This window comes from Dromiciops gliroides, chromosome 3 (genome assembly GCF_019393635.1).
Source record: "Dromiciops gliroides isolate mDroGli1 chromosome 3, mDroGli1.pri, whole genome shotgun sequence".
In the NCBI taxonomy this organism is placed as follows: Eukaryota; Metazoa; Chordata; class Mammalia; order Microbiotheria; family Microbiotheriidae; genus Dromiciops; species Dromiciops gliroides.
The window spans coordinates 44,260,249-44,285,383 of NC_057863.1; the positions used below are offsets into that span (position 1 = coordinate 44,260,249).

At 39.1% G+C, this 25,135-nt stretch overlaps 1 protein-coding gene across 5 annotated transcripts in view; it reads left to right on the plus strand.

The window, feature by feature from the left end:
• ATP11B (ATPase phospholipid transporting 11B (putative)) overlaps positions 1–25,135 on the plus strand; it is a 141,969-nt gene that overhangs the window by 16,996 nt on the left and 99,838 nt on the right. For all 5 annotated transcript variants that reach the window (XM_043991380.1, XM_043991377.1, XM_043991378.1 and 2 more), the window contains exons 2-3: positions 17,722–17,838; positions 24,444–24,533. In XM_043991380.1, the coding sequence (XP_043847315.1) occupies positions 17,722–17,838; positions 24,444–24,533 (207 nt within the window). The remainder of the gene's footprint in view (positions 1–17,721; positions 17,839–24,443; positions 24,534–25,135) is intronic.

Consider the following 25,135-nt stretch of genomic DNA (forward strand, 5'->3'; position numbering starts at 1 on the left):
TTTAATTCCCTGGAGAGTATAGTATTCCAAGACTGGGAAACATCATTGGAAAAGCATTTGTTTTGAAAAAATTCATCTTCCCACTGTGGAGCAGCTTAGGATCCTTAAAAATATAGTGCTATATCTCAGAATAAAATTCCACCCTCCTCTCTTCCTCCTATTCAATTTTAGGTTCAGCTCATTGTCTATTTATAATGCTTGTCCTAAATATATTTAATATGATTCTAACTCAATGGAATGGCCACCTAAATGCGTGTTATCAGGGCAGAAAGCATTCTTTCATTCATTTAGTTTTTCTATAAAGATTGTTAGACTGATTTCCCTTAAGTATTCATAGATCTTATTAAGCCATGAGTTGTTCTGTGGCTTAATATCATCCACAGACAGAAGCATCTGGAGGATTTCCTTCATAGGCACTATATAAATGCATATTCCTTTCCCCCCTTTGCCTTGTATAAAATCTTCCATTGGGATCTTGCATAAGACATTCCTTCATCAGTTTTAAACAGCTTTGAAAAAATATTCATATACCTGTTTTATGCCTTTTTTTTTTTTTTTTTAGTGAGGCAATTGGGGTTAAGTGACTTGCCCAGGGTCACACAGCTAGTAAGTGTCAAGTGTCTGAGGCCGGATTTGAACTCAGGTCCTCCTGAATCCACTGTGCCACCTAGCTGCCCCCAAGGATTATTCTTATAGAGAATTTATGAAGATGGATTGATAGTAATTGATATTTCCTTGATTGCCTTTTTGGAGTATTAATATAATTTATGACTTTTTCCATCCTTCTGTGTCATTGCTTCCCATGGATATAAATGATCCCTTAATGCTTTCAGTATTAATAAAAATTAATTGTTGGAATTTTAATTCCATAGTAAAGACAGGGTATTAATGGGTCTGTCTTTCTTGTGCTGTCATGTTGCAGGCTTCTGAAACAAGCCTCTCTAGTTCCTGAAACAGGTTTTTCAGCATATAAAAGTGATGACATGAATATTTTCCCATTTTCCACCTTTGGTGTTAACATTACAAAGGTAACAAATGGGTTGTAGCCAGGAACCCTATTTATTTTTCTTTACTATAACTTATAGAATTTTAAAGATCTTTAAAATCTGATCTTCTGATTTGTCTGTTATCTTTTGATTTGATTTGTACTTGGTAATATTGGTTGTGGTTTCCTAGCTAGAGTGTAAGCTTAATAAATCATTGTAGAGGGAGAGACTTATATTTCACCATCTTGAATGACTGCAAGAAGTCAAGATGTTTGTATTTTTACATGTGACTTTTGCATGACTCGCCAATACACAGGTTAATTAAGTAATAATGGGAATTCATCAGTATACATCAGTATTGATGGTTATACTGTAATATAGTACTACTTTATTTCTTTGGAGAGAACACAAATTCAAATAAAATTTTTACCTACTACTTTCTTTTATTGCTTTTGTTCTTTTACCAGTTTAAGCATCTTCAGCAACATTTTTTGCATGTTGGAATATGGGAAGGCAAATAATTTTTGACTTAATAGAATTGTAACCAAACTTAGGTATTTCTGTAATTTGCCACAGGCCTGCTTAGCAACCTAGAAAACCTTCTGTGCTGCTTTTGTTGCTTCTGTTGCTCCAGGGCCTCAGAAAAAGCCAGAAAACTTTCCTTTATCTATCCATCTCCTCACCAAGTTATGAGGTACAAGACTTGCCAACTTTACCTCTGTCCATTTCCCATATAGATGTCTGTTACATGAAAGCTAAAGAATCTTACAGAAGTATCTGTACTGAAGCTGGGATTTATTTACAGAGGTTTAGATCTTGTCTAGTGCCTAGTCTCCTCAGAGGCCCGGGCTTACCCAAATCTGAACCCATGCTCTTGGAATTTGGTAAAATCTGAACGACCCACAGACAGGATAAGACAAGCAAGTATTCTCTTTATTTCATTGTCATCTTCTAGAATGCTTCCTTTTTATTAGTAAAGTACCTTGGTGCTTAGCTTTCCAGTTCCAGCCAGGCACATTGCCTGGTACATAGTAAGCACTGAAAGAAATATCAATTTGATTGACTTTAGTGACTGCTGCTTTTTGTATAGACCCCTTCCAAGGCCATCCTTGGTTCATAGGAGTCTCTGTTCTAGCAATTTTAATTCCTTAGAAATTGTATTACATATTTGGGAGGTATAGCCACCAGAAAAGTACAAAAGTTATGTTACTTTGGGAGTCAATATGTGCTGGTTTCAGATTTATTCCATCAGAGTAAGTAGCAACAAGGTTTTCTTAATTGATGGGGGTCATTGGGGAAAAGCCAAAGCTGTAAGATTGATTACTTTAAATCTGTAATTGTCTGGGAAATGACTCCCTCCCACCATTAATCTGGAAAGCCACTGTAGCTATTTTGGAATAGCATTAGGAACAATAAAAAATTATTAGGAAGCCTCTTGCTAGCCCTCCTTTTCCTAGGTAGATTCCACTATACCTAAAATCTACAAGCTTCTCTTTTTTCCTTTTTAAATGTCTCGTAATAAACATTTGTTAGGAAAAACTTCATCAATTGACTTTTGTTGTTTTTTGGTTTTTTTAGTGAGGCAATGGGGGTTAAGTGACTTGCCCAGGGTCACACAGCTAGTAAGTGTTAAGTGTCTGGGGCCGTATTTGAACTCAGGTCCTCCTGACTCCAGGGCCGGTGCTCTATCCACTGCGCCACCTAGCTGCCCCCCACTTTGGTTTTTTTAAAGTCAATTGATAGGGGCAGCTAGGTGGCGCAGTGGATAGAGCACCGGCCCTGGAGTCAGGAGGACCTGAGTTCAAATTCGGCCCCAGACATTTGACACTAGCTGTGTGACCCTGGGCAAGTCACTTAACCCCCATTGGCCCGAAAAACAAACAAACAAACAAAAAACCCCCAAAAAACCAAACTGATAACTTCCACTTTTGACAGGGATTTGAGATTGTCATCCCAAAGTTACAAAATCTTGCCATTTTAAATTATTGTTTTGGCTTTGAAGTGAGCACTGTTTCCATAACTAGATAAATTTCTTGTATCTAAATTGAAACTATCAGGTAGAAATTTACCACTCTGCAGTTCTTCCATATTTGCAGAAATGTTTTAGAATTTTTTGGCCCATCTATGGTGAGTGTAGTGATTTCTTCATGCAGGATTAAATAGTATTGCATGTATTGTATATGTTGTAAGCAAACTCAGTAGTATGACTTCTGTTTGTGTTAATTATGCTAGCAACAAATTTACTATGCAGCAAAAGCTATGTGAATGAGCTCAAAAGTTTAAACAAAATTCTGTCAGGTTTATCTAAGAAATTATTCATCATGACCAAGTGGGATTTATACTAGGGATGCAAGATTGGTTTGACTTTAGGGGAAATAATCATCATCAATTATATTAAGAATCAAAACATCCAAAACCATATGATCATCTCAATAGTTATGGAAAAAGCCTTTGACAAAATGCATCACTCATGCTAAAAACTCTACAAAATATAGGCACAGAGGCACCTTTTGAAATTATAAAAAGCATCTATCTTAAACCAAAAGTGAACATCATATACATTGAGGATACAGAAGAACCTTTTTCCAATAAATACAGGAGTAATAGTAAAGTAAGTATATGCCTACTCTCCCCAATGTTATTTGATATAGTTCTGGAAATGTTAGCAAGAGCAATAAGACAAGTGAAAGAAATCAAAGGAATAAAGATAAAGAGGAGGTAAAAATATCCCTCTTTGGAGATGATATGATAGTTTACTTGGAAAATTCTGGGAATCAGCAAGTAATAGCGTCAGCAAAGTTGCAGTCTACAAAATAAATCCTTAAAACACAACCATTTCTATATAATAATAACAATTCAAGAAACAATAATAGAGAAGTCCTATTTCAAATAACTATAAAATGTATAAAATATCTTGGGATTGACTTCCTGATGCGCAAAAAAAACTTGTATAGATTCAATTACAGTGTGTTTCTTCAAAAAAAATAAAGAACGACTTAAATAGCTAGCCCATTAAAATGTTTCATGGAATACAGTGTTTGAATGCCAAACGTACACTTGCCTAAAAGACTATTTTATGGAGAACTCACACGGGGCAAGTGCTCACAGGGTGGTCAGAAGTAGTGACATAAGGACACTCTCAAGGTCTCTCTTAAGAACTTTGGTACTGATTACATGACATGGGAGACACTTGGACAGGACTGCCCAGCATGGCATGCCCTCATCAGAGAAGGTTCTGTGCTCTATGAGCAAAGTAGAACTGAAGTACCCCAAAAGAAATGTGAGGTGGGCAAACTTAAGAGAATCCAACCCAAACATTCCCATGAACTATTTATGCCTGACCTGTGGTAGGGCATTCTGAGCTTATACTGAGCTCACAGCTGGATACATTGTAACTTGACTGTAATGATTGGAATGATGCCACCTAAATAGCTAGAAGAATATTCAGTGCTCATGAATAAGCTATGCTAATATAATAAAAATTGACAATAATGTCAAAGTTGCTTTACACTTTTAATGCTATATCAGTTAAATTACAAAGGAGATACCATACAGAACTTGATAAAATACTCATTCATTTGGAAAAACAAAAGATCTAGAAAATCAAGAGAAAGGGGAAAAAAAATAAGTAGGGACAAAGTGGGAAAAGCACTTCCAGACATCCAGCTAATTATTTTAATGGATATGCAACCTTTATATACATACACATATGTGTGTGTATATATATACACACACATATATATACACACATACACACATATAAATGTGTGTATATACATATATGTGTATACATATAAACTAATAGCCATTTTTAGTAGATAAATAATCAAAGAATATGAACAAATGGTTCTCAAAAGAAACATCGAGTATCCATAACCACATGAAAGAATGTTCCAAGTCACTAGTAATAAGATCAATGCAAATCAGAACATATTTCTGGGGTTTTACTTTGCACCCTGCAAATGGGCAAATTGGCAACATTCAAAGTTGAAGGGTTGTTGAAGGATAGGCACACAATACGGTGTTAGTGGAGCTGTGAAATGGTACAACTATTTTGGAAAGCATCTTGGAATTATGCAAGTAAAGTGACTTAAATGTCCATCCCCTTTAAACCAGAGATTCCATTACTGGGCATATGAGATTACGCTCCCAGCCTACCCTTTCATGGAGGCAGATGGGCCATAGGTGTTACACATTTCACATATTTTTGTACTTTTTCAGTGTATTGATTAGTTGTGCTGATTTTTTTTAACCTCTCCAAAGACAACTGTTTGTCATTACAGGATGGCTCCCTAGGAGGAGGAGGAGGGGGAGGGAGAGGAATACTTGGGATAATTATAAGTGACAACAGAACATAACTCTAAGTGATAATAGAAAATATCAGTTAAAACATTTTAAAACCATATAGTTTTGTTGTTTGGGTTTTTGTTTGTTTTTTCAGGGCAATGAGGGTTGAGTGACTTGCCCAGTCACACAACTATATAGTTTTGTACTTGAAAGTGCTGGGGTACATAGGCTTATAAGATTTTGGATTTGGAATGGGCCTTAAAGGTCATCTAATCCAGTCTCTTTCCTGATTAAAACAAAAACAAAAACAACCTTTTATAACATCTGTATAGCACCCCCATCCCTAATAAGTCTTGATTGATTAAAAAAAGAAAAATGTTATGTATTATCCTCTTGCTGCTTCTTGCTCTTGTGTCTTTTCAGTAGTTAGTGTTACTGTAAATTCCTATTAGAATGCTTACATATTTTATTAATCATGATGTGATTTTTCTGACAAGTCTGGATTAAGCATTTAACTATATAATAAAAACAGCTAGCATTTATATAGCATTTTATGTACATTAACTCACTTGAACCTTCCAACAACCCTATGTGAGGTAGGTGTTTTTATTACCCCCAATTTACAGATGAGAAAACTGAGGCACAGAAAGCTTAAGTAGTTTGCCAAGGGCCCCATAACCGTACCTAACCAATGTCAGAGGAGCAGTCTGAACTCAGATCTTCCTGACTCTTGTCCAGCACTCTTTCCAGGGCACCTTCTAGTTGCCTCAGTATTTTAGTAGATGAATTGATTCCTATCCTCTCTGACATAGAATAATTAGAACGGGGTTTTAAAAATAGAACTTCTTACCCTTAATATTTAATTGTTTTGGGATTGTATTGAATTTGTTTCTCCAGCAAACTATAAAAAATCCTTTCCTTATATATGGTTGTTAACAAATTCTCCAGGAAGGAAGTTCCTTTTTTAACAGGTTTTTGTTGTTTTTTTTAAAAGCATATGAAACCAAAGCTCCTTGTGTGCATTAACAAGACAGAAATATCTCCAGCACAGCTTATGTTTGAACCCTGCCCCAGCTGCCTGTTTTCACTCATGCTGCCATCCCTTCCCTCTCTGGTTTCTGGTACCCACTTGTTAACTGTTCTGCATTCTCCTAGAAAAACAACAAGGGAGTGTGGAGGCATCCTAGAATGTTAGACCTGTTAGATCTGTTTAAGTTCAGTCTCCTCATTTAGAAAATGAGGCTCAATAGTTAGGTAGTTGGATTTAATAATTACAGTTATTGATTTGATTTCTTAGACTTGAGTGTGAATGAGTTGGGTGGGTTAAACTCAACCATCATTTCTATTTAAACCTTTGTATCTCCAGTTGTGGAACCAAGTACTTTATTTTCCTGTTTTTAGACTTTAAGGCATACCTTAAACTTGTTCTTATTTTTAAGAGTAAGCTATTTTAGGGTGAATGGGGGGAGAGGGAGAATAGGGAAATCAGAAAGAACTTGTCTTTATCAGTACTGGTGTCTTTTTTCCCCTTCTGGACTTCCTTATTAGAACATGGGAGAGATATAACTGCTGGAATCCCAGTCTCAGAAGCTGCTAGAGGTGGATAGATCTTTTTTTCTGAACAGATATTCACTGTATTCTTTGAGTCCTCACCTTACTCTACTACAGGTTCCTTCAGCTACTCTGACCCTGGAAATTCTCCTTTCTCTTCCTTCTTTGGCTACAAAACTGCCCCTTCCCTGCCTCTTCAAGCTTTTCCCCAAGATCTGCATATTTTCTAGAGTATTTAGATCGCTTTTATACTCTAACTCCCTTTTTCTTACATCCTAAAATGCATTCCTATAGCTTCTATATATTTTTAGCTTTTGGTCATGAAGTTTCAGACAAAGAAGTGTTGCTGGAATGAATCCTAGAAAGAGTGTGTCTTCTTTGAGGATGGAGACTGGTTCATTTTTTGTTTGTATCTCTGAGCAAAAATGTAACACATGGACGTACATATTTTCTTCTAGAGTCATTGGGGAGCCACTGAAACTTTTTGAGCACAGGAGTGTCATTGTCAGATTTATATTTTAGGAATATTACTTTGGACATTGTTGAGGCTGGATTGGTTGCTGAGCCAGAACTGGGGGGGGGGGGCAATGAGGGTTAAGTGACTTGCCCAGGATCACACAGCTAGTGTCAAGTGTTTGAGGCCAAATTTGAACTTGGTCCTCCTAAATCCACTGCGACACCTAGCCACCCCAAGGCTGGATTGGAGATGAGAGAATGGATGCAAGGAGACTAGTTAGAAGGCTATAGCAATAATCTAGGAAGAGAGGTGATGCAGGCGTGAACAAGTCTGTGGCTCTGAGATTAGAGAGAAAGAAGAGAGACATGGGAGATCTTGAGGAGGTAGAATTGGTAAGATTTAACAACTGATTGAATAAGGGAGACGAATGAGAGCAAAGGGTTAATGCTGACTTCTAGGTTGGAAACCTGGCTAACTAGAAGACTGGTGGTAACCTTGACAAAAATAAAGAAGGTAGCAGGAGGAGTAAGTTTAAGGAAAAAAGTAATGAATTCATTTTGACTATTCTTGCACCCAATACATTAGATGTCAGGAAAACTGATATTTTTTTTCTGGAGACATCTAAGGAAAGAAACAGATCACACCAGCCAGTAACGGTGACTCAGTATATGAAATTTTAACCCACATATTCTCTTTTCTATCTAAATGGAAGTAGGGTCACCTGAGATAAAAGCTGAGGAGATCAAAGGTGATGAAATATACATCATTGCGTATTATTGTACTCTTTATTGAATAGAAAGTTTTTGGTTCAGTGACAGCTCCTTCTCAAAATGCTACAACATTTTAATAATCTAATAATTTAAAAAATCAAATAGGAATTTGTTTTAATTTACTTGAAAATATTTGTTTTGAGAGTTTTAGGATATCTTTTTGAGAAAGTTTGGTCAACCTTGGCAAGTCACGAAACAAGAATATAAAAAACAAGAAATAAGTGGTGTAGGGCCACCCAGCAGAGAATGCATCATTAATTAATGAATCATTCTTATTAAAGGGAATGCATCAAGGAACATGATAATTCTCCCTTTCCTGACTACTTGTCCTGATGAACTCCAGGTTTGGAGTTTTACCTTTTAAAATTCTCTTAACATTTCACAGTAGGCCTTGTCTTGAGAAATAGTGATTTTTAGTTATGACTAAGGTGTTGCTCAATAATCCTTGTATTTCCTAACTTGAGATTTATGAAATGACAAATGTCTCAACCAGACATGCTCTGGATCAGGGTTAGCAGATATTATTTTGAAATCTTCTGGTAGACTTCTATATTTTCAAATATACCAGATTAGTTGTCTTTTCCTTTCACTTCTTCTCTTATTCATCCCTATTCTACCCATCCCTACTCCAAAATATTTTTATCTTCTCGGGAAGAGATTGAAATAAAATGTTTTTTATCCAGGTCGGCTACTTCTAGGTTCCCAACTGAGTTTTATGAGTGAAATAGTTAGGAAAGCAAAGGTGATGAGCTAGCTGATTGAGAGGTATGGCAGAATCAATTGCTAACCATGAGGGATAGTCAAGGAACAAAGTAATGATGAAGGGTGTGTTAACATGGTTCCACAAAAGGATGTTGTGCAAGTGAGCCTCCTGCAGTGTGAGCTTCAGTATCTGCACCTCCCTCAGAACTCTGCTGTCAACCTTAGAAGTGAACTTCCTGTGAACTGCAGTTTGAGAAACACTGCTCTAAGTGAAAACATCACTTCTCAACCTTTCTGGAACTGTAGTATATTATCATCTATTTGACTTTATAATAATGATTCCCCTTGTGTGGAATATCATTTTTAAATGAATTAATTTTAACTGGGTTTGAGAATCTCTTTGGAGATCATTTGTGACAATATAAAGAAGTAATTCCTAACCAATAACTGTCCTTTCCTTTAATTCCCGCTCTGGTTAAGAATGCTGTACGTGTTATCCGTTATCTCAAGGAGTATTTTTTCAAATCATGAAAGAAAACCTTATCTAATATTGTTTCTTGCCCCCTGGAAAGGGATGATTTTGAAATCAAACTTGCAATGGTAAGATATTTCATCTCTAAAAGTGTCGGGAACCACTGTCTTATATGAGTTATAGCCAGGTGGGAATTCACTTGAGATTCCCCCAAATTAAATCAGATACTTAAAAATTCTTAATGATTATTATTAACATTAAAAAGCATTTGCGTGTTTATGGTTTAGAACAGTAGTGTTAAACTCAAATAGATATATATCCCTGTAGCTGCATATGACTTAGAAAACCACAAATTGATATTATCTGCATTTTTATCTGCATTTTTATGTATTGTATTAACGATTTTCCAATTGCATTTTAATCTGGTGTAGAACCCTCCCAGTTTTACATTACAAATTTGATGCCCCAGGTTTAGAATTTAGTGATATAGTTGCTCTGGGCACTAGAAGAAACTGACACACTTTTCAAGCCGGAGGGTTTTATTTCATCATCCCATTCTAGCTTCCCAGTGGCCTTAAGTCTTCGGACAGGGAGGTGAAAGTTTGGGGGGGTCTAGAGTCTGGCTCAGGGTCACCAGGCTGGTCAGAGGCAGTGAGTATGGGATAAGGAGCAAAGCTCCATGTTTGTAGTGAGAGGGCTTGCGTTCAAATCCTGCCTGCACTACTTTCTCCTCTCTGGGCCTCATGTCCACAACTGTAACCTTGGTTGTTGTATGCCATTCCTAAGTTCCCATCCAGCTCTGAATCTATGATTCTTAGATCTTTCTGACACAAAGTTCAGCACTTTAGCAAGCTCAGTCCCAAAAGAAATGCTATGATCCTACCTTTTTTTTTTTAACATAAAAGTATTTTGTTATTTTCTAGTTATATGTAGAGATAGTTTTCAACATTTGTTTTTTTTTTTTTTTTTTTTTTTTTTTGCGGGGCAATGGAGGTTAAGTGACTTGCCCAGAGTCACACGGCTAGTAAGTGTTAAGTGTCTGAGGCCGTATTTGAACTCAGGTCCTCCTGAATCAAGGGCCGGTGCTTTATCCACTGCGCCACCTAGCCGCCCCTCAACATTTGTTTTTATAAGATTTCTGGTTCCAAACTATTCTCCAGCAATCTGATATAGGTTATATATGTACACTATGATCCTATCTTTGTCAGTGAGTCAGTAAATGTTTATGAAGTACCTTCTACATTCCAGGCACTGGCTTAAATGTTAAGACAGTCCCTGCTTTCAAGTTCACAGTTTAATGGGGGAGACAACATACAAATAAAAAAAAAAACAAACCTAGAAGGAAGGCACCAGAATGAAGGGGGCTCTGGGAAGACTTCTTATAGAAGATGGAATTGTAGCTTGGACTTGAATGAAGGCAAGGAAGCCCAAGATGGAGGTAAGAAGGGAGATCATTCCAGGTATGGAGGATAGTTAGTGGAAATGCCTTGAGTTGGGAGATGGAGTATCTTGTTCAAGGAACAACAAGGAGGCCCATGATGCTGGATCAAAGAGTATGTGGAGGGAGTGTTAATTTTTTCTCAATTATATGTTTAAAAAATTAACATTTAAAAAAAATTTGAATTCCAAATTCTCTCCCTCCCTACACCTCTCCTTGAAAAAACAAGCATTTGATACAGATTATACAATGCAGTCATGTAAAATATACTGCCATTGTTGCCAAAGAAAACAGACCAAAAAAAAAAAACCCAACCCACAAGAAAAGTCAAAAGTAGTATGCTTTGGTCTGCATTCAGACTCCATCAGTTCTTTCTCTGGAGCTGGATAGCATTTCTCATAAGTCCTTCAGAGTTATTTTGGATCATTGTATTGCTAGGAAAAGTTAAATTATTCACAATTGATCATTGTACAGGATTGCTGTTACTATGTACAGTGTTCTCCTGGTTCTGCTCACTTGACCTTGCATCATACAAATCTTCCCAGATTTTCCTGAAATCATCCTCCTTGTCATTTCTTGTAGTACAATAATCATATTCCATCAAAATCATATATTACAACTTGTTCGGCTGTTGCCCAAGTGATGGGCATTGGGAGTGTTAATTGTAAGAAGACTGGAAAGGTAGAGTGGAGGCAGGTTATGAAGGATTTTGGGTGCCAAACAAAAGCTTTTGTATTGGGTCCTGGAGCCACTGGAGTCCATTGAGTAGGGGATGAAATAGACCTGTACTAGAAACTGTACCAAAGGATCACTTCGATAAGTGGATGATGGATTGTCACGGAAAGAGACGTGTGGCAGAAAGAACAGTCAGCAGACTGTTGCTTCCAGGTGCTTAAACATGTACCTGGCTGTGGGCAGTGTTAGATGAAAGAAGGGAGTGTATACAAGAGATGATGTGGAAATAAAATCAATAAGATTTGGCAATAGATTGGTCATGGGGGTAAGAGAGAGTGAGGAGTTTAGGATGAGCTTATGGGGCTAGGTGACTGGGAGGATGGTGGCACCTTGCAGTGATAGGGAAGGTCAGAAGAGGAGGGTTTTCAGGGAAAGATAAGTTAATTCATTTTGGGGCCTGTTGGGTTTAAAATGTCTTAAACTTGGACATCCAGTTTGCGATGTCTGACAGGCAGTTGAGGATGTGAGACTGGGGATCAGGAGAGCGGTTAAGGCTGGATAAGTAGAATTGAGAATCATTATAGAAATGACAATGGAATTCATGGCTGCTGAAGTGAATGGTATAGAGTGAGAGAAGATGACCCAGGACATGTCTGGTTATTGGGGATGTGCAGTAAGATCTAGCAAAGGAGCGGTCACATAGGAGAAGAACCGGGAGAGAGTTCACCAAAACCTAGAGAGAAGAGAGTATCAAGAAGCTGGTGATTGACGCTGTCAGCTGTCTTTAGATTTGGCAGTTAGGTCATTGACTGTGGGAGAGAGCAGTTTCCATTGAATGATGAAGCTGAAAGGCAGACTACAGAGAATTAAGAAGAAAGAGGAAAGAAAGTCGAGGTATTGATTTTTTTTTTTGAAATTTATGAGGTTTTTTATTTTTTCCGTTACATGTAAAGATAGTTCTCAACTTTTGTTTATACAAGCTTTACAATTTCAGATTTTTCTCCCTCCCTCCCCTCCCTCCCCCCTCCCCTAGACAGCAGGTAATCTGATATAGGTTATATCTATATATCTCTATACATATACATATAGATATATATATATATACACACACACACATATATATATATATATATACACATAATAACATTAATCCTATTTCTGCATTAATCCTGTTATAAGAGAAAGAATCAGAGCAGTGATGCAAAACCTCAAAATAGAAAAAAAAAAACAGCACCCAAAACAAAAGAAATAATATGGTTCAATCAGCATCTATACTCCACAGTTCTTTCTTTCTTTTTCTTTCTTGGATTTGGAGATCCTCTTCTATCATGAGTTCCCTGGAACTCTTCTGTACCATTGCATTGGTGAGAAGAATATAGTCCATCACAGTAGGTCAACACTCAATGTTGATGATACTGTGTACAATGTTCTTCTGGTTCTGCTCATCTCACTCATCATCAGCTCACGTAAGACCCTCCAGGTTTCTCTGAACTCTTCCTGCTCATCATTTCTTACAGCACAATAGTATTCCATTGTATTCATATACCACAACTTGTCCAGCCATTCCCCAATTGATGGGCACCCCCTCAACTTCCAATTCCTTGCTACCACGTAAAGAGCAGCTATAAATATTTTTGTACATGTGGGTCCCTTTCCCCCTTCCATGATTTCTTTGGGCAAAAGACCTAAAAGTGGGATTGCTGGGTCAAAGGGTATGCACAGCTTTATCGCCCTTTGGGCATAATTCCAAATTGCTCTCCAGAATGGTTGGATCAGCTCACAGCTCCACCAACAATGCATTAGTGTTCCAATTTTCCCACAGCCTCTCCAACATTTATTATCTTCCTTTTTTGTCATTTTAGCCAATCTGATAGGTGTCAGGTGGTACCTCAGAGTTGTTTTAATTTGCATCTCTCTAATCATTAGAGATTTAGAGCATTTTTTCATATGGGAATAGATAGCTTTGGTTTCTTCATCAGAAAACTGCCTGTTCATATCCTTTGACCATTTCTCAATTGGGGAATGACTTGGATTCTTATAAATTTGATTTAATTCCCTATATATTTTAGAGATGAGGCCTTTATCAGAAGGAGGTATTGATTTTAAATAACCTCAAATAAGATGAGAGAGATAGGGAACAATAGCACACGGAGATGATGGATCAAATGAGGTGTTGTGTTTTGTTTTGTTTTTTAAGGTAGGGCAGACTTGGGTGTATATAGAGGCAATAGAGAAGCAGCAGCAGGCAAAAAGATTGAAGATAAATGAGAGTGGGAATAATAGAAGAAACAATCTATTGGAAAAGATGAGATGGAATTGGGGTCCCTGGTACACGTAAGGAATTGATTTGGTAATGAGTTGTCTCATTATGTGAGATGGGGTAAAGTAGAAGAGTAATGTGAGATGAGGAGGAGGAGAGGCAGCTCTCAGTGATGACCTTCCTTTACAGTGAAATATGAGGCAAAGGCCTTGGTGGAGATGGTGGAGGATAGAGAGCTGTGAGAGTTTTGATAAGAGATGAAAATATCTGGAAAAACCACTGTGAGTGGGGATAATGAGTCGGCTAGTGAGGTGTAAAAGGATTGCTTTGCTGCAGTGAGGACCCGGTTGAGATTACATAATATAAATTTGTAGTGGATCCATCCTTCATTGTTCTGTGATTTTCTCTGTCTTTGTTCAGTAGCATTTGAAGAGGAGCAATGGTGGGAGTAATCTAGGCCTGAGCTTTGAGTAGGACAAGATTTTAGACAGGTTAAGGGAGCAAGGCACTTAAGGGGAGAGGACAGTGTAGAATAGAACTAGTTCACGAAGGGGTCAGATGGGGAAAGGAAGAGAGGAGCCATCGCAGGGATTGATGACCTGGGAAAGAATTGAGGGATTGGAGGTCATGATTTAGATGAAGAACAGACTTTAGAGTTACAGGGCAGAGGAAGAAGTGGAATGACAGCAAGTAGTGCCCTTGTGGATGATGACAGGACTATGGGTATAACCGTCTCTTTGTAAGTGAAGTGGGGTGGAAGAATAGGTCATGAGAAATATGTAAGCTGAAGAACTGAGAGTTCAGGGTGTTTGAGGGAATATTAGTATGTATGTGGAAGTTCCCTAGTGTGAGGGAGGGAGGTGCAGAAGAGAGAAAGACTACAAGCTAGCCACTGAACTGAAGTAAGAAGGGGTTGTCTTTGAGGTCAGTAGACAACACCCATCCACATTTTGATTGGCTGCTAGAAATTACTTGAGTTAACCTCAGAGGAGGAGAGGAGACTTGAGCAATGGCAGAAGATGAGAAGCATGGAGTAATCCAGTCCCCCTTCTCTACCGGGGAGTAGAGGGCATATGGGAAATTGGAATCAGGACTAGAAAAGATGTCCAGGGAGGCTGTGTCCATCAGGAAGGAGCCAGAAGATGAGAGGAGATAATGCAAGTTTACTACTCGTGGAAACCACAAGGTGGAAGGAGGTGGCAGCTTAAGTGCGACTTGGGGGTTGAGTTTAGGGGAATAGGAATAAAGGATTGGGCAGGGAGGGATACAACATGGCAGTGGGGTGGGGGGGCGATATGATCTGGTGAGAATTTATTAATTAGTGAGGAATGAGTTTGCGTTACATCTCAGGCTGTAATCCTCTCTGGGTGTTTGTAGCTCCATTAGGGGGACCAGTGAAGGAGTTAGTTTCCATTACGGTGTTTCTGTCTTTAGAGAGCTTTCAACCGAAATTCAGGAGAAAATATTAGAATTTGTGGGGCTGCTAGGTGGTGCAGTGGATAGAACACCAGCCCTGGAGTCAGGAGGACCTGAGTTCAAATCTGGCCTCAGACACTTAACACTTACTAGCTGTGTGACCCTGGGCAAGTCACTTAACCCCAATTGCCTCACCAAAAAAAAAAAAAAAAAGAATTTTTACCACATTGTCTTATATTTGCTTATGTTTTCTGGTTGTTTCGTATAAGTTCTGAATAAATCCAAAGCAAGAATATGAATATCATGGGTCCAGTTAGTCATGGAAGGATATTTGAAAGTGATGACATGTATCTAATCTTGAAAGGAAGCAATGGACATGGGTTGGTAGAAAGTTTCGACAGAGAAGCAGGATGTGCAGAACTAAAAAAACTAGTCAGCTGTACAGAAAGCAAGAAGGAAGGGGAGGATCATGGGAGCAAGGAGGCTATATGAAAAGTACCAAGTGATGAGATTGGATAGGTATGGAAGGATATGGAAATAGAGGGTTAGAAGTGCAGGAGAATTAGGGTTAGGAATAGCCTCCGTGTTGATGACAGAGTTTTAGATCTGACCAGATAGTCACTGTCGCTTCTTGTGCATAGAACCTGACCTTGTGTGAAGAGCATTTGAGGAAAGTTATCCTGGCAGCTGTGCACAGGATGGACTAGAATGAGGAGGTGCTGAAGGCAGGGAGATTTGTAATCAGGCTATGATAATAATGTTAATATGGTTAATTTCAAGTGTGTTCTTCTATCTACAGAGAGTTGTTGGTCAGTTATGTTGGACTCTTTGATCTTGTGTAGGCTAGGTAGTATAGTGGATAGAGCACTTGGTCTGGAGTCAGAAAGACCCGAGTTCAAATCTGGCCTCACATTCTTATAAGCTCTATGACCCTGGGCATGTCATGTAACCCTGTTTGCTTCAGTTTCCTCATCTGTAAAATGAGCTGGAGAACAAAATGGCAAAGCACTTAAGTATCTTTACCAGGAAGACTCCAAAAGGGGTCACAGAGTCAAACATGACTGAAACGACTGAACAAAAATGGAATTTTCTTGGCAGGTACTGGAGTGGTTTGCTCTTTCCTTCTCTCATGCATCAGGCAAACAGGTTAAGTGACTTGCCCAAGGTTACACAACTAGTGAGTGTCTGAGGTCACATTTGAACTCAGGTCTTCCTCACTCCAGGCCCAACACTATCCACTGAGCCATCTAGCTGACTCAGAGAGTACTTCTTTTCAAAACTCACTTTGATAAAATGGCCTAACTTCATCCTTGTACTTTGTCTTGAATTAATATACAATATGTTAATAGGGCTGAATAAAATAGATGGACATTCCTTTGATTATTGTTTTTATTTTTATTTTTATTTTTTCAGGGCATTGAGGGTTAAGTGACTTGCCCAGGGTCACACACCTAGTAAGTGTCAAGTGTCTGAGGCCAGATTTGAACTCAGGTACTCCTGAATCCAGGGCCGGTGCTCTATCCACTGCCCCCTGATTATTGTTTTAATGAGGGATAGTGTGACATAAAAAAGCCTTAATGTGACAAAAAAAAGCCTTAGAATCAGGAAGACAGACTAAAGGTCAGAGGGCTAGGAGGCAGTAAGACCTTCCTGCTTTCATATCCCCAAACCCTTACTAGTTGGTCTTGGGCATGTCATTTAACCTCTCAGTCTAGGTTCCCCTATCTGGAAAAATGAGGGGTGCAGACTTCTGATTCTAAATCTATGATCCTGTGACCTGGTTTCAAATCCAGGCTGTATGGCCTGACCAAGTCACTTCTCATTGTTTAGGTGACTCTCAAAATCTCTAAGTTACAGACAGGTTGCTGTTCTGCATCAGCAGAAGGAGGTGTTTTCTTGGTGGATTTTTTCACAGGTATGAAATCACAGATCTGAACCCGTGATAGTTTGAAGATACTCTTTCCAGTCTAGTGTGCATTCCTATTTTAAAAATTAAAATTTATTCTTCCAAAAGTTCACTTGATCTTCTGTCTTATTCAGGCACTCCAACAATGTAACTCAAAGCACATCCCTGCCTCTACATCATGTGCAACTCTTATGCATCCTTTGGCAGATTGTGTGGCCTATATACAATTTGTTGCGTGCCTGCCTCTTGGTCTCTTGATGTTACACCAATGGAGCATGTACATAATGCCACTATCTTGTCTCTTCAGGTTCTGTCTTTTTTTCCAGTCACATGGCTCTCCAGTGACATCCTTAATATTACTACTTTTTTTTTTTTTGGTGAGGCAATTAGGGTTAAGTGACTTGCCCAGGGTCATACAGCTAGTAAGTGTTAAGTGTCTGAGGCCGGATTTGAACTCAGGTACTCCTGAATTCAGGGCCGGTGTTCTATCCACTGCACCACCTAGCTGCCCCCTAATATTACTTCTGCACAGCTTGTTCATACTCATCTTGTTCTCTTGCTTGCTTTTTTGGAAACCTTCAAGTTTAGTTTTTTGAAAACTGGCATTCTGCAATTTTTAGTCCTACCTACAACATCAATGGAAGACCTTTGTTTAAAGGAGAAGATTGGGGGTTATTAAGCACATTATATAATTTTTGAAAAGACTGGAAAAAATATATACAAATAATCTCTGATTAAGTGAAAACAGAAGTTACTTCTATAGAAAGTAGTTATAATCCCTTTTTTCTTCTTTGATCCTAGGGTTTTGACCCGCCACATCAAAGTGACACAAGAACAATTTATATAGCAAACAGATTTCCTCAGAATGGCCTTTATACTCCTCAAAAATTTATAGATAACCGAATCATTTCATCAAAGGTAAGGATCAACGATACATTTTTAAACATCTGTAGCACTTGATTTTGTTTTGTTTGAAACATTTTAAAAGTTAAGAAGCATTTATATCTTCTCCTCCTGCAACTCCCTATCTTTCATTGGAAAAAAGAACCACCCCCCCCCAAATTCTTGAAAGTAATATGCATAGTCAAGCAAATCATTCAAGCTGGCCGTATCCAAAAATATGTTTCATTCTGCATGTTGATTGAGTGCTCACCTACCTCTCTGTCAAGAACTAGGTTGCAAAGCATTTAGTTTTAGTTTTTTGGGGGATAATGAGGATTAAGTGACTTGCCCAGGGTCACCTAGCTAGTAAGTGTCAAGTGTCTGAAGCCAGATTTGAACTCAGGTCCTCTTGAATCCAGGGCCCCTACATTATCTACTGAACCACCTAGCTGCCCCAAAGCATTTAGTTTTTTGTTTTGTTTTGGTTTTGGTTTTTTGGCAGGGCAATGAGGGTTAAGTGACTTGCCCAGGGTCACACAGCTAGTAAGTGTCAAGTGTCTGAGGTTGGATTTGAACTCAGGTCCTCCTGAATCCAGGGCTGGTGCTTTATCCACTGAGCTACCTAGCTGCCCCCAACACCCTGGGGTTTTTTGTGTTGTTTGTTTGTTTTTTTTGCAGGCAATGGGGGGTTAAGTGACTTGCCCAGGGTCACACAGCTAGTAAGTGTCAAGTGTCTGAGGGCGGATTTGAACTCAGGTACTCCTGAATTCAGGACCGGTGCTTTAACCACTGCGCCACCTAGCTGCCCAAAGCGTTTAGTTTTAAAAGAAAGTTTAGTGCATCTTTTGGTACAAGTACGTATTTATATACTTAGTAACTCAGGTGAATAATCAGTTCATCCTAGCAAACTCTCCTCCCAAAGGTGACTTGTCCATTTATAATTTGAAAGAGTCAGATATTCAAACTTGTATTAGTTGGATTTGGACAACACATGCATACAAAATTTTGCCCATAGTCTTTCCTTGTTCCTTTCCTGTGAGGAGGAAGGAATGTTTCATTCTTCTCTGGGGCCTATATGCTCCAGATGAAGTCAAAGGCAGAAAGGATCCATGTATATAAATGTATTGATAACAGCACTTTTTAGGTAGCAGAAAACTGGAAACAAAAGTAGATACTCGTAAGTTTGGGGGAATGGGTGAAGAAATTGTGGTACATAATGTAATTAGAAATGACAAGCATGATAAATTCAGAGACGTGGAAAGACTTATATGATGTGATGCAGAGTGAAGTAAATAGAATCAGGAGGACAGCATAAACCTTGACAACAATAGTGTAAACAGAATAGAAAAATGAAACTGACCTGACTCAGAAAAGAGTTGGAGAAAACTTAGCTCTCCAACTTGTTTGCAGAGGCTGGAGGTGGCGTGTGGGGGGTGTTTTACATTATAGTCTCAGATGTCCATTTTGGCTGGTTTTATTGAGGAAGGGGAAATGGAAGGAATGTATTAACACATGAATGTGATATAAGGAAAAGTCATCCACTAACAAATAATATTGAGGATCCATTTCTGTGCTGCTCTTATTAGTTTATTTCATATTTAGCCTGTGCCTTTCATCAGAGCAGGGAGAAAGGCATCTTGAATTTGGCACATCAAAAGCAAACAAGAGGGATTGGGACAACAAAGTCTGTCTGTAGTGCTGTGTTATGTGTCACTGTGGCTAGAATGTTGATGGAATTGAGGGCTTTTACTTGGGGAAAATGACGTCACACTTAATTGTGAACCTTCTTCAATCAGTGAAAGAAGTTGTAGAGTCTGTGCTGATTATTGTAGAGTAATTAGAAATGCCCCTCCTAACTTGAAGAACATTGGAGGTGATTGAGGAGGAATGAATTGGTCAAGTAAACAAGCATGTATTAAATGCCTACTGTATACCAGCCTTGTGCTAAGTGCTAAGAATACAAAGGGTAAGGGAAGAACAGCCCTGGCTCTCAGTCCAATGGGGGAAGCTGCATGCAAACAGCTATGGAAAAACAAGGTTGGTGACAGATAAACAACCAAGGGGAGAAACTAACATTAAGGGGGATTAGGAAGGGCTTTTTGTAGAAGGAGGCATTTTAACCAGAAATTCGGGGAAGTTAGGAGGCAGAGATGAAGAGACAGTGAGTCCAGCCCAGTACAAATGCCTGGAGGTCAAAATTGGAGTGTGTTGTACAAGGAACAGCGAAGAGGCTAATGTCACTGGCTTACTGAGTACGTGGGCATCAGGGGAGAAGAGGAAGGAAAGTATAAGAAGCCTGGAAAGGTTGGAGGGGAGCCAGATCTGAAAGGTTGTAAAAGCCAACCAGGATTTTGTGTTTGAGCCTAGAGGTGAGAGGAGCCACTGGAGTTTATGAATAAGGTGTGTATGTGTGTTGGGGGGGGGGGGCGGGAATTGGTCAGATGTGCACTTTAGGAAGATCAGTTTCATGGCTGTGTAGGGGATGGAGTACAGTGAGGAGAGACTTAAGGCAGGGGACCTCCCTGAAGGTTATTGCAGTGGTCCAACATGAGGTGATGAGGGCCTGCATCAGGGTGGGGGCAGTGTCAGGAGAAAAGGGGCCCAGCAGGAGAGCTGTTGTAAAGGTGCAATCTAGTACTTGACAACAGATTCAATATGGGGTGGGGCGGGGGGAGAGAAAGTGAAGAGCTGAAGGTGACATCTGAAATTGGTTGTGCCTAAGCCTTGGGTGACTGGGAGGGTGGTGGTACCCTTGACAGTAATGGGAAAATTAGGAAGAGGAGCAGATTTAGGGGAAAGAGATAGAGAGTTCATTGTTGGACATGGTGAATATAAGAAGTCTATGGATCATCCAGTTTGAGATGTTTAATAGGTTAAGATATAGGTTGATAAAGAGAACCAGTTAAGTGCAAAACACACAGAAGCAAATAAACATAATAGAATAGTGTTTGATAAATCCATACTCCCTAGCTACTAGAATAAGGACCCTTTCATCCCTTCTGTCAACAGACTAGAACTGGCCTCTAACCCGTGAATGGTTGGAGCCAAACGGAGCAGGCTAGAGACAGGAAAGTCAGGAATCAAAGAGAAGTTTTCTTTTCAAAGGGAGGAAAATGGCTTGCAAGCAAGGACACATGCTGGGGCCCCCCTCTTAGTGAGGAGGCCCAAGGCAGTGTGGGGAGATCTCAATACTTACACTAGTGGCTGCCCAGTGAGCTGTAGCCCTGACAATGAGGGGTAACAGCAAGAATGTGGATTTTGCCAGAGTCTGAGATCATCCAGAGGGTGAATGCAAAAGATTGTGCCTTGCCAGGCTCAGGGCACAGCTTGCCCGCTGGGCCTTAGCTGTGGAAAACAAATATTTTGTCACTTCTCAAACCTCCCGTAGCTCCTCTTCTCCTCAACTCTCTCGGCCAAGAACCTTGTCTCATATTTCACTGAAAGAATTGAGCCATTTGCCATGTGCTCCCCTTCCCCCCTCCTCATCTCCCATCACTCATGACACCATCTTCTTTTACCTTGTCTCCCATGAAGTTATCCTTCTTCTTACAAAGGCACAAGCGAGCCCTTTTATGTTTTCTCCAGCAGATTGCCCCTTCTTCACTCTTCACCCCACTCTCTTCACTAATCTGGTTTCTATCTACTCACTGACTCCCTACTGCCTGCAAACATACCCTCACTTGACCCGTCCATCCCTTCCGTCTGCCTGTCTTATGTCTCTCCTCTCTTTGTGGCCAAACTCCTTGAGAAGGCTGTCTCTACGAACTTCCCCCACTGCCTTTTCTCCCAGTCTCTTCTTAAGTCTGTCTTCTGTCTTCTGACCTCATCAGTCAACTGAAACTCCCCTCTCCAGAGTTGCAAATGATCTCTTAATTGCCCAGTCTAGTGGCCATTCTCATCCCTCAGCCTTCTCGACTCTGCAGCTGCTCACAGTATTGATCGTGCTCTTCTTTTTTCTCTGGGTTTCTCTGATTTGACCCTCCCCTGGTTCTCCTGTCTGAGTGCTCCTTCTCAGTCTCTGGATCTTAGTGCAGGTCACCTCTCTTAACCATAGGGTCTCCACAGGGCTCTCTCCTGGGTTAGAAAGACAGCTCACACTTCTGATCCTCGGTCTCCTCCCACACAACTCCTCCAAATCTTCCTGTTCTTCTTGGCTCCCTGAAAGGGGGTGTCCTCCAAAATTCTTTTCTTAGCCTTTTTTCTTATCCCTTAGCAATCTTACTTATTCCCACCGCTCCAACCATTACCCTAGGCAGGTGATGTCACCAGCTTCCTGTGAAACATCTCTCTCCCTCCCTTGATGCTTCTCTAGTACTTTAGACTTCGTGTGTCTAAAACCAAGCTTATGTAATCTGCTCTTATTTCTGTCTTCATGCCTTTTGTCATTGATATGATTATTTAGCCATGTTTGAAACCCTGCTGCTACCTTTTATTATTCTCCCTCTGTCACCTGACACATCCAATTTGTTACTGAGTTTATAGTTTCTATAACTATCTCTCTTCACATCTATTTCCCTTTTGATAACAAAAAGTTGAAAAGTTCTTATACAAACAAAAGAAATGTCATTCAGTCATTTCAGTTGTTTCTGATTCTTTGTGAATTTTTGGGGGGTTTTCTTGGCAAAGATACTGGAGTGGTTTGCCATTCCCTTCTCCAGCTCATTTTACAGGTGAGGAAACTGAAGCACACAGGGTGAAGTGACTTGCCCAGGGTCACCTAGATAGTAAGTGTCAGGTTGGATTTGGACTCAAGTCTTCCTGACTCCAGGCCCAGGGCTCTAAGCATAGTGCCACCTGGCTGCCCACAAAGAAATGCAGTTAGAATTTAAAAGGGAACAAAATCCTTCCTGCAAATCTCTCTGATAAAAGTCTGGTATCCAATCTATGTAATAAATGGATAGTAATCTGTATGAATAAGAAGGATAAAGGGAATAAATCTTTATTTACTCCCACACTCAGCACATTATATTCATCTCATTTGATATTCACAATATCATCGTGACATAGGCACTATTTTGATCCCCATTTTGCACTTCAGGAAACTGAGACAGACATAGGTTAAGTGACTTGCTCAAGGGCACACAGAAAATATCTGAGGCTGGATTTGAATACAGGTCTTCCTGATTCCAGTGTCTTACCTAGTCATTCTTCAGTAGAGACATGATAAAAGGATATATGTACAGGTAATTTTCAGAGTATATGCTATTCATGGCTACATGAAAAAAATGCTGCAAATCACTTAATACAAGAGATGCAAATTAAAACACCTGAAGATCGACATCACACCCATCAACTTGCCAACAATGACAAAAAAGAAAATGTTGGATGGGCTAAAGGAAGATAAGAACACTAATGCATTGTTGGTGGAGATGTGTAAACTATTTTGCAAAGCAGTTTGGAACTTTACCAAATAGACATGTCCTTTGGCCAGTGAATGATTCCCCTAGTGGGCATGTGCTCCAAAGATTCAAAGAAAGAGGGGGAAAAACCCATTCCTAAAATGTTTATAGCAGTTGCTTTGTTGTAGCAGAGCTGAAAACAAAGTGGGTGCCTATCAGCAAGGGAATGTCTGAATAAATCGTTTGAATGAAAAGGAATATGATTGTGCCACAAGAAGTGAGGAAAGGGATGGATTCAGAAACCTCCGAGAAATTATATAAACCAATACAAAGTGAGGTGGGCATAATCAAAACACTTGTCCATTGAGTGTGACATTATAAAGTAAAAAAATTTTGAAAGACTTAAAACTTTGGTCAGTGGGGTTGGCATTGATCTGGAGGACTGATAAGGAAGCACACTTAACCATCTCTGATGGCAAATAGGCAGTGAATGAGAAGTGCAAAAATTATCGATTCATTTTTGCATATGGCTAATGAATGAATGTACTTGTTTTCCTGATAATGCTTATTTTTACAAGGAGGGACTGGGTGGGGGAGGGGCAGGAAAGTAGGGGTGTAGTGACAGTGATACCAAGAAAAAGACAAACAAAAAAAAAAAGAGCAGAAGGAAGCTCAGAAGGGTATATAAATTGGCAGGACAATGCTGGAATTTAGATATAACGTATACTTAGAAAACGATATGATATGAGATAAATAGTATCACAATCACATTTTTTCTCTTCTTTATATAAGAAATCATTAATATGTTGATACTTTTAAGTCCACAATAAAAAGCAAAAAATTTAAATGCCTCCTTACCCCTTCTGCCTGTTGAATTTCTGCTTATCTAAAACCCATTGCTGCCACCTTGAGGAAACCTGGTGTGTTTTTTTCCCTCAACCTATTTCCCTTCTGGCTCCCTCTTTCCCTATACACATAAATTTGTGCCCATGCTTGTCATGTGTTGTTTTGTTTTAAGATTTCCTCATGTGCATATCAGCATAGACTTTAAACTCCATGAGGACAGGCACTTGTCTTAGCAAAGTTTTTTCTCACTCTCAGAGCCCTGTTCATTTTTCTGCACAAGTAGATAATAAGTATCCATTGAAGTGGATTGGAACATATCAAAGCTAGTTGAAAGTTTTACAGTCATTTAAAACTAAATAAGACAGAACAAGGCCTTCAGGATTCATTGGGCTGGGCTCTGCTGACTGCTTTCTGTGCATCTCGAATGACTCAAATGTTTATTTCTTTCTCTTTCAGTATACAGTGTGGAATTTTGTTCCAAAAAACTTATTTGAACAATTCAGAAGAGTAGCAAATTTTTATTTTCTTATTATCTTTTTGGTCCAGGTAAGTTCTTATACAGGTAATCAATAACATGTTTATTTATTTTTTTTATTTTTATTTTTTGTGGGGCAATGGGGGTTAAGTGACTTACCCAGGGTCACACAGCTAATAAGTGTCAAGTGTCTGAGGCCGGATTTGAACTCAGGTACTCCTGACTCCAGGGCCAGTGCTTAATCCACTGTGCCACCTAGCCGCCCCCAACATGTTTATTTTTTAAATGAAGAAAAGAATTTTTACAGGGAGATTTGTGCAAATATTTTATAATAGAATAGATTAGGGAGAGAGAATTGAAAAAAATAGTTATTTCTAGGTATGTTAAACTGTGAATCATATATAGATTATTTGGTTTTAGGAGCCAACTTATCAAATTTATGATTAATTAAATTTTTATATTTGACAAAAAAGTAATGACAAAATTGGCAGTGAATTTTCTGACACAAATAGAGCAAAGAGCTGGAGAAATGAAGAACAAGAACAAATTATTTCCCAAGTGCTGATAACTTATGAGACAGAAATTTAGACTAGCCTCTTTCCAAATTTACACTTTAGAACATAAATACTATAAAATTGAATATCCAGCACATGCTACTTTCTGACAAGCCATC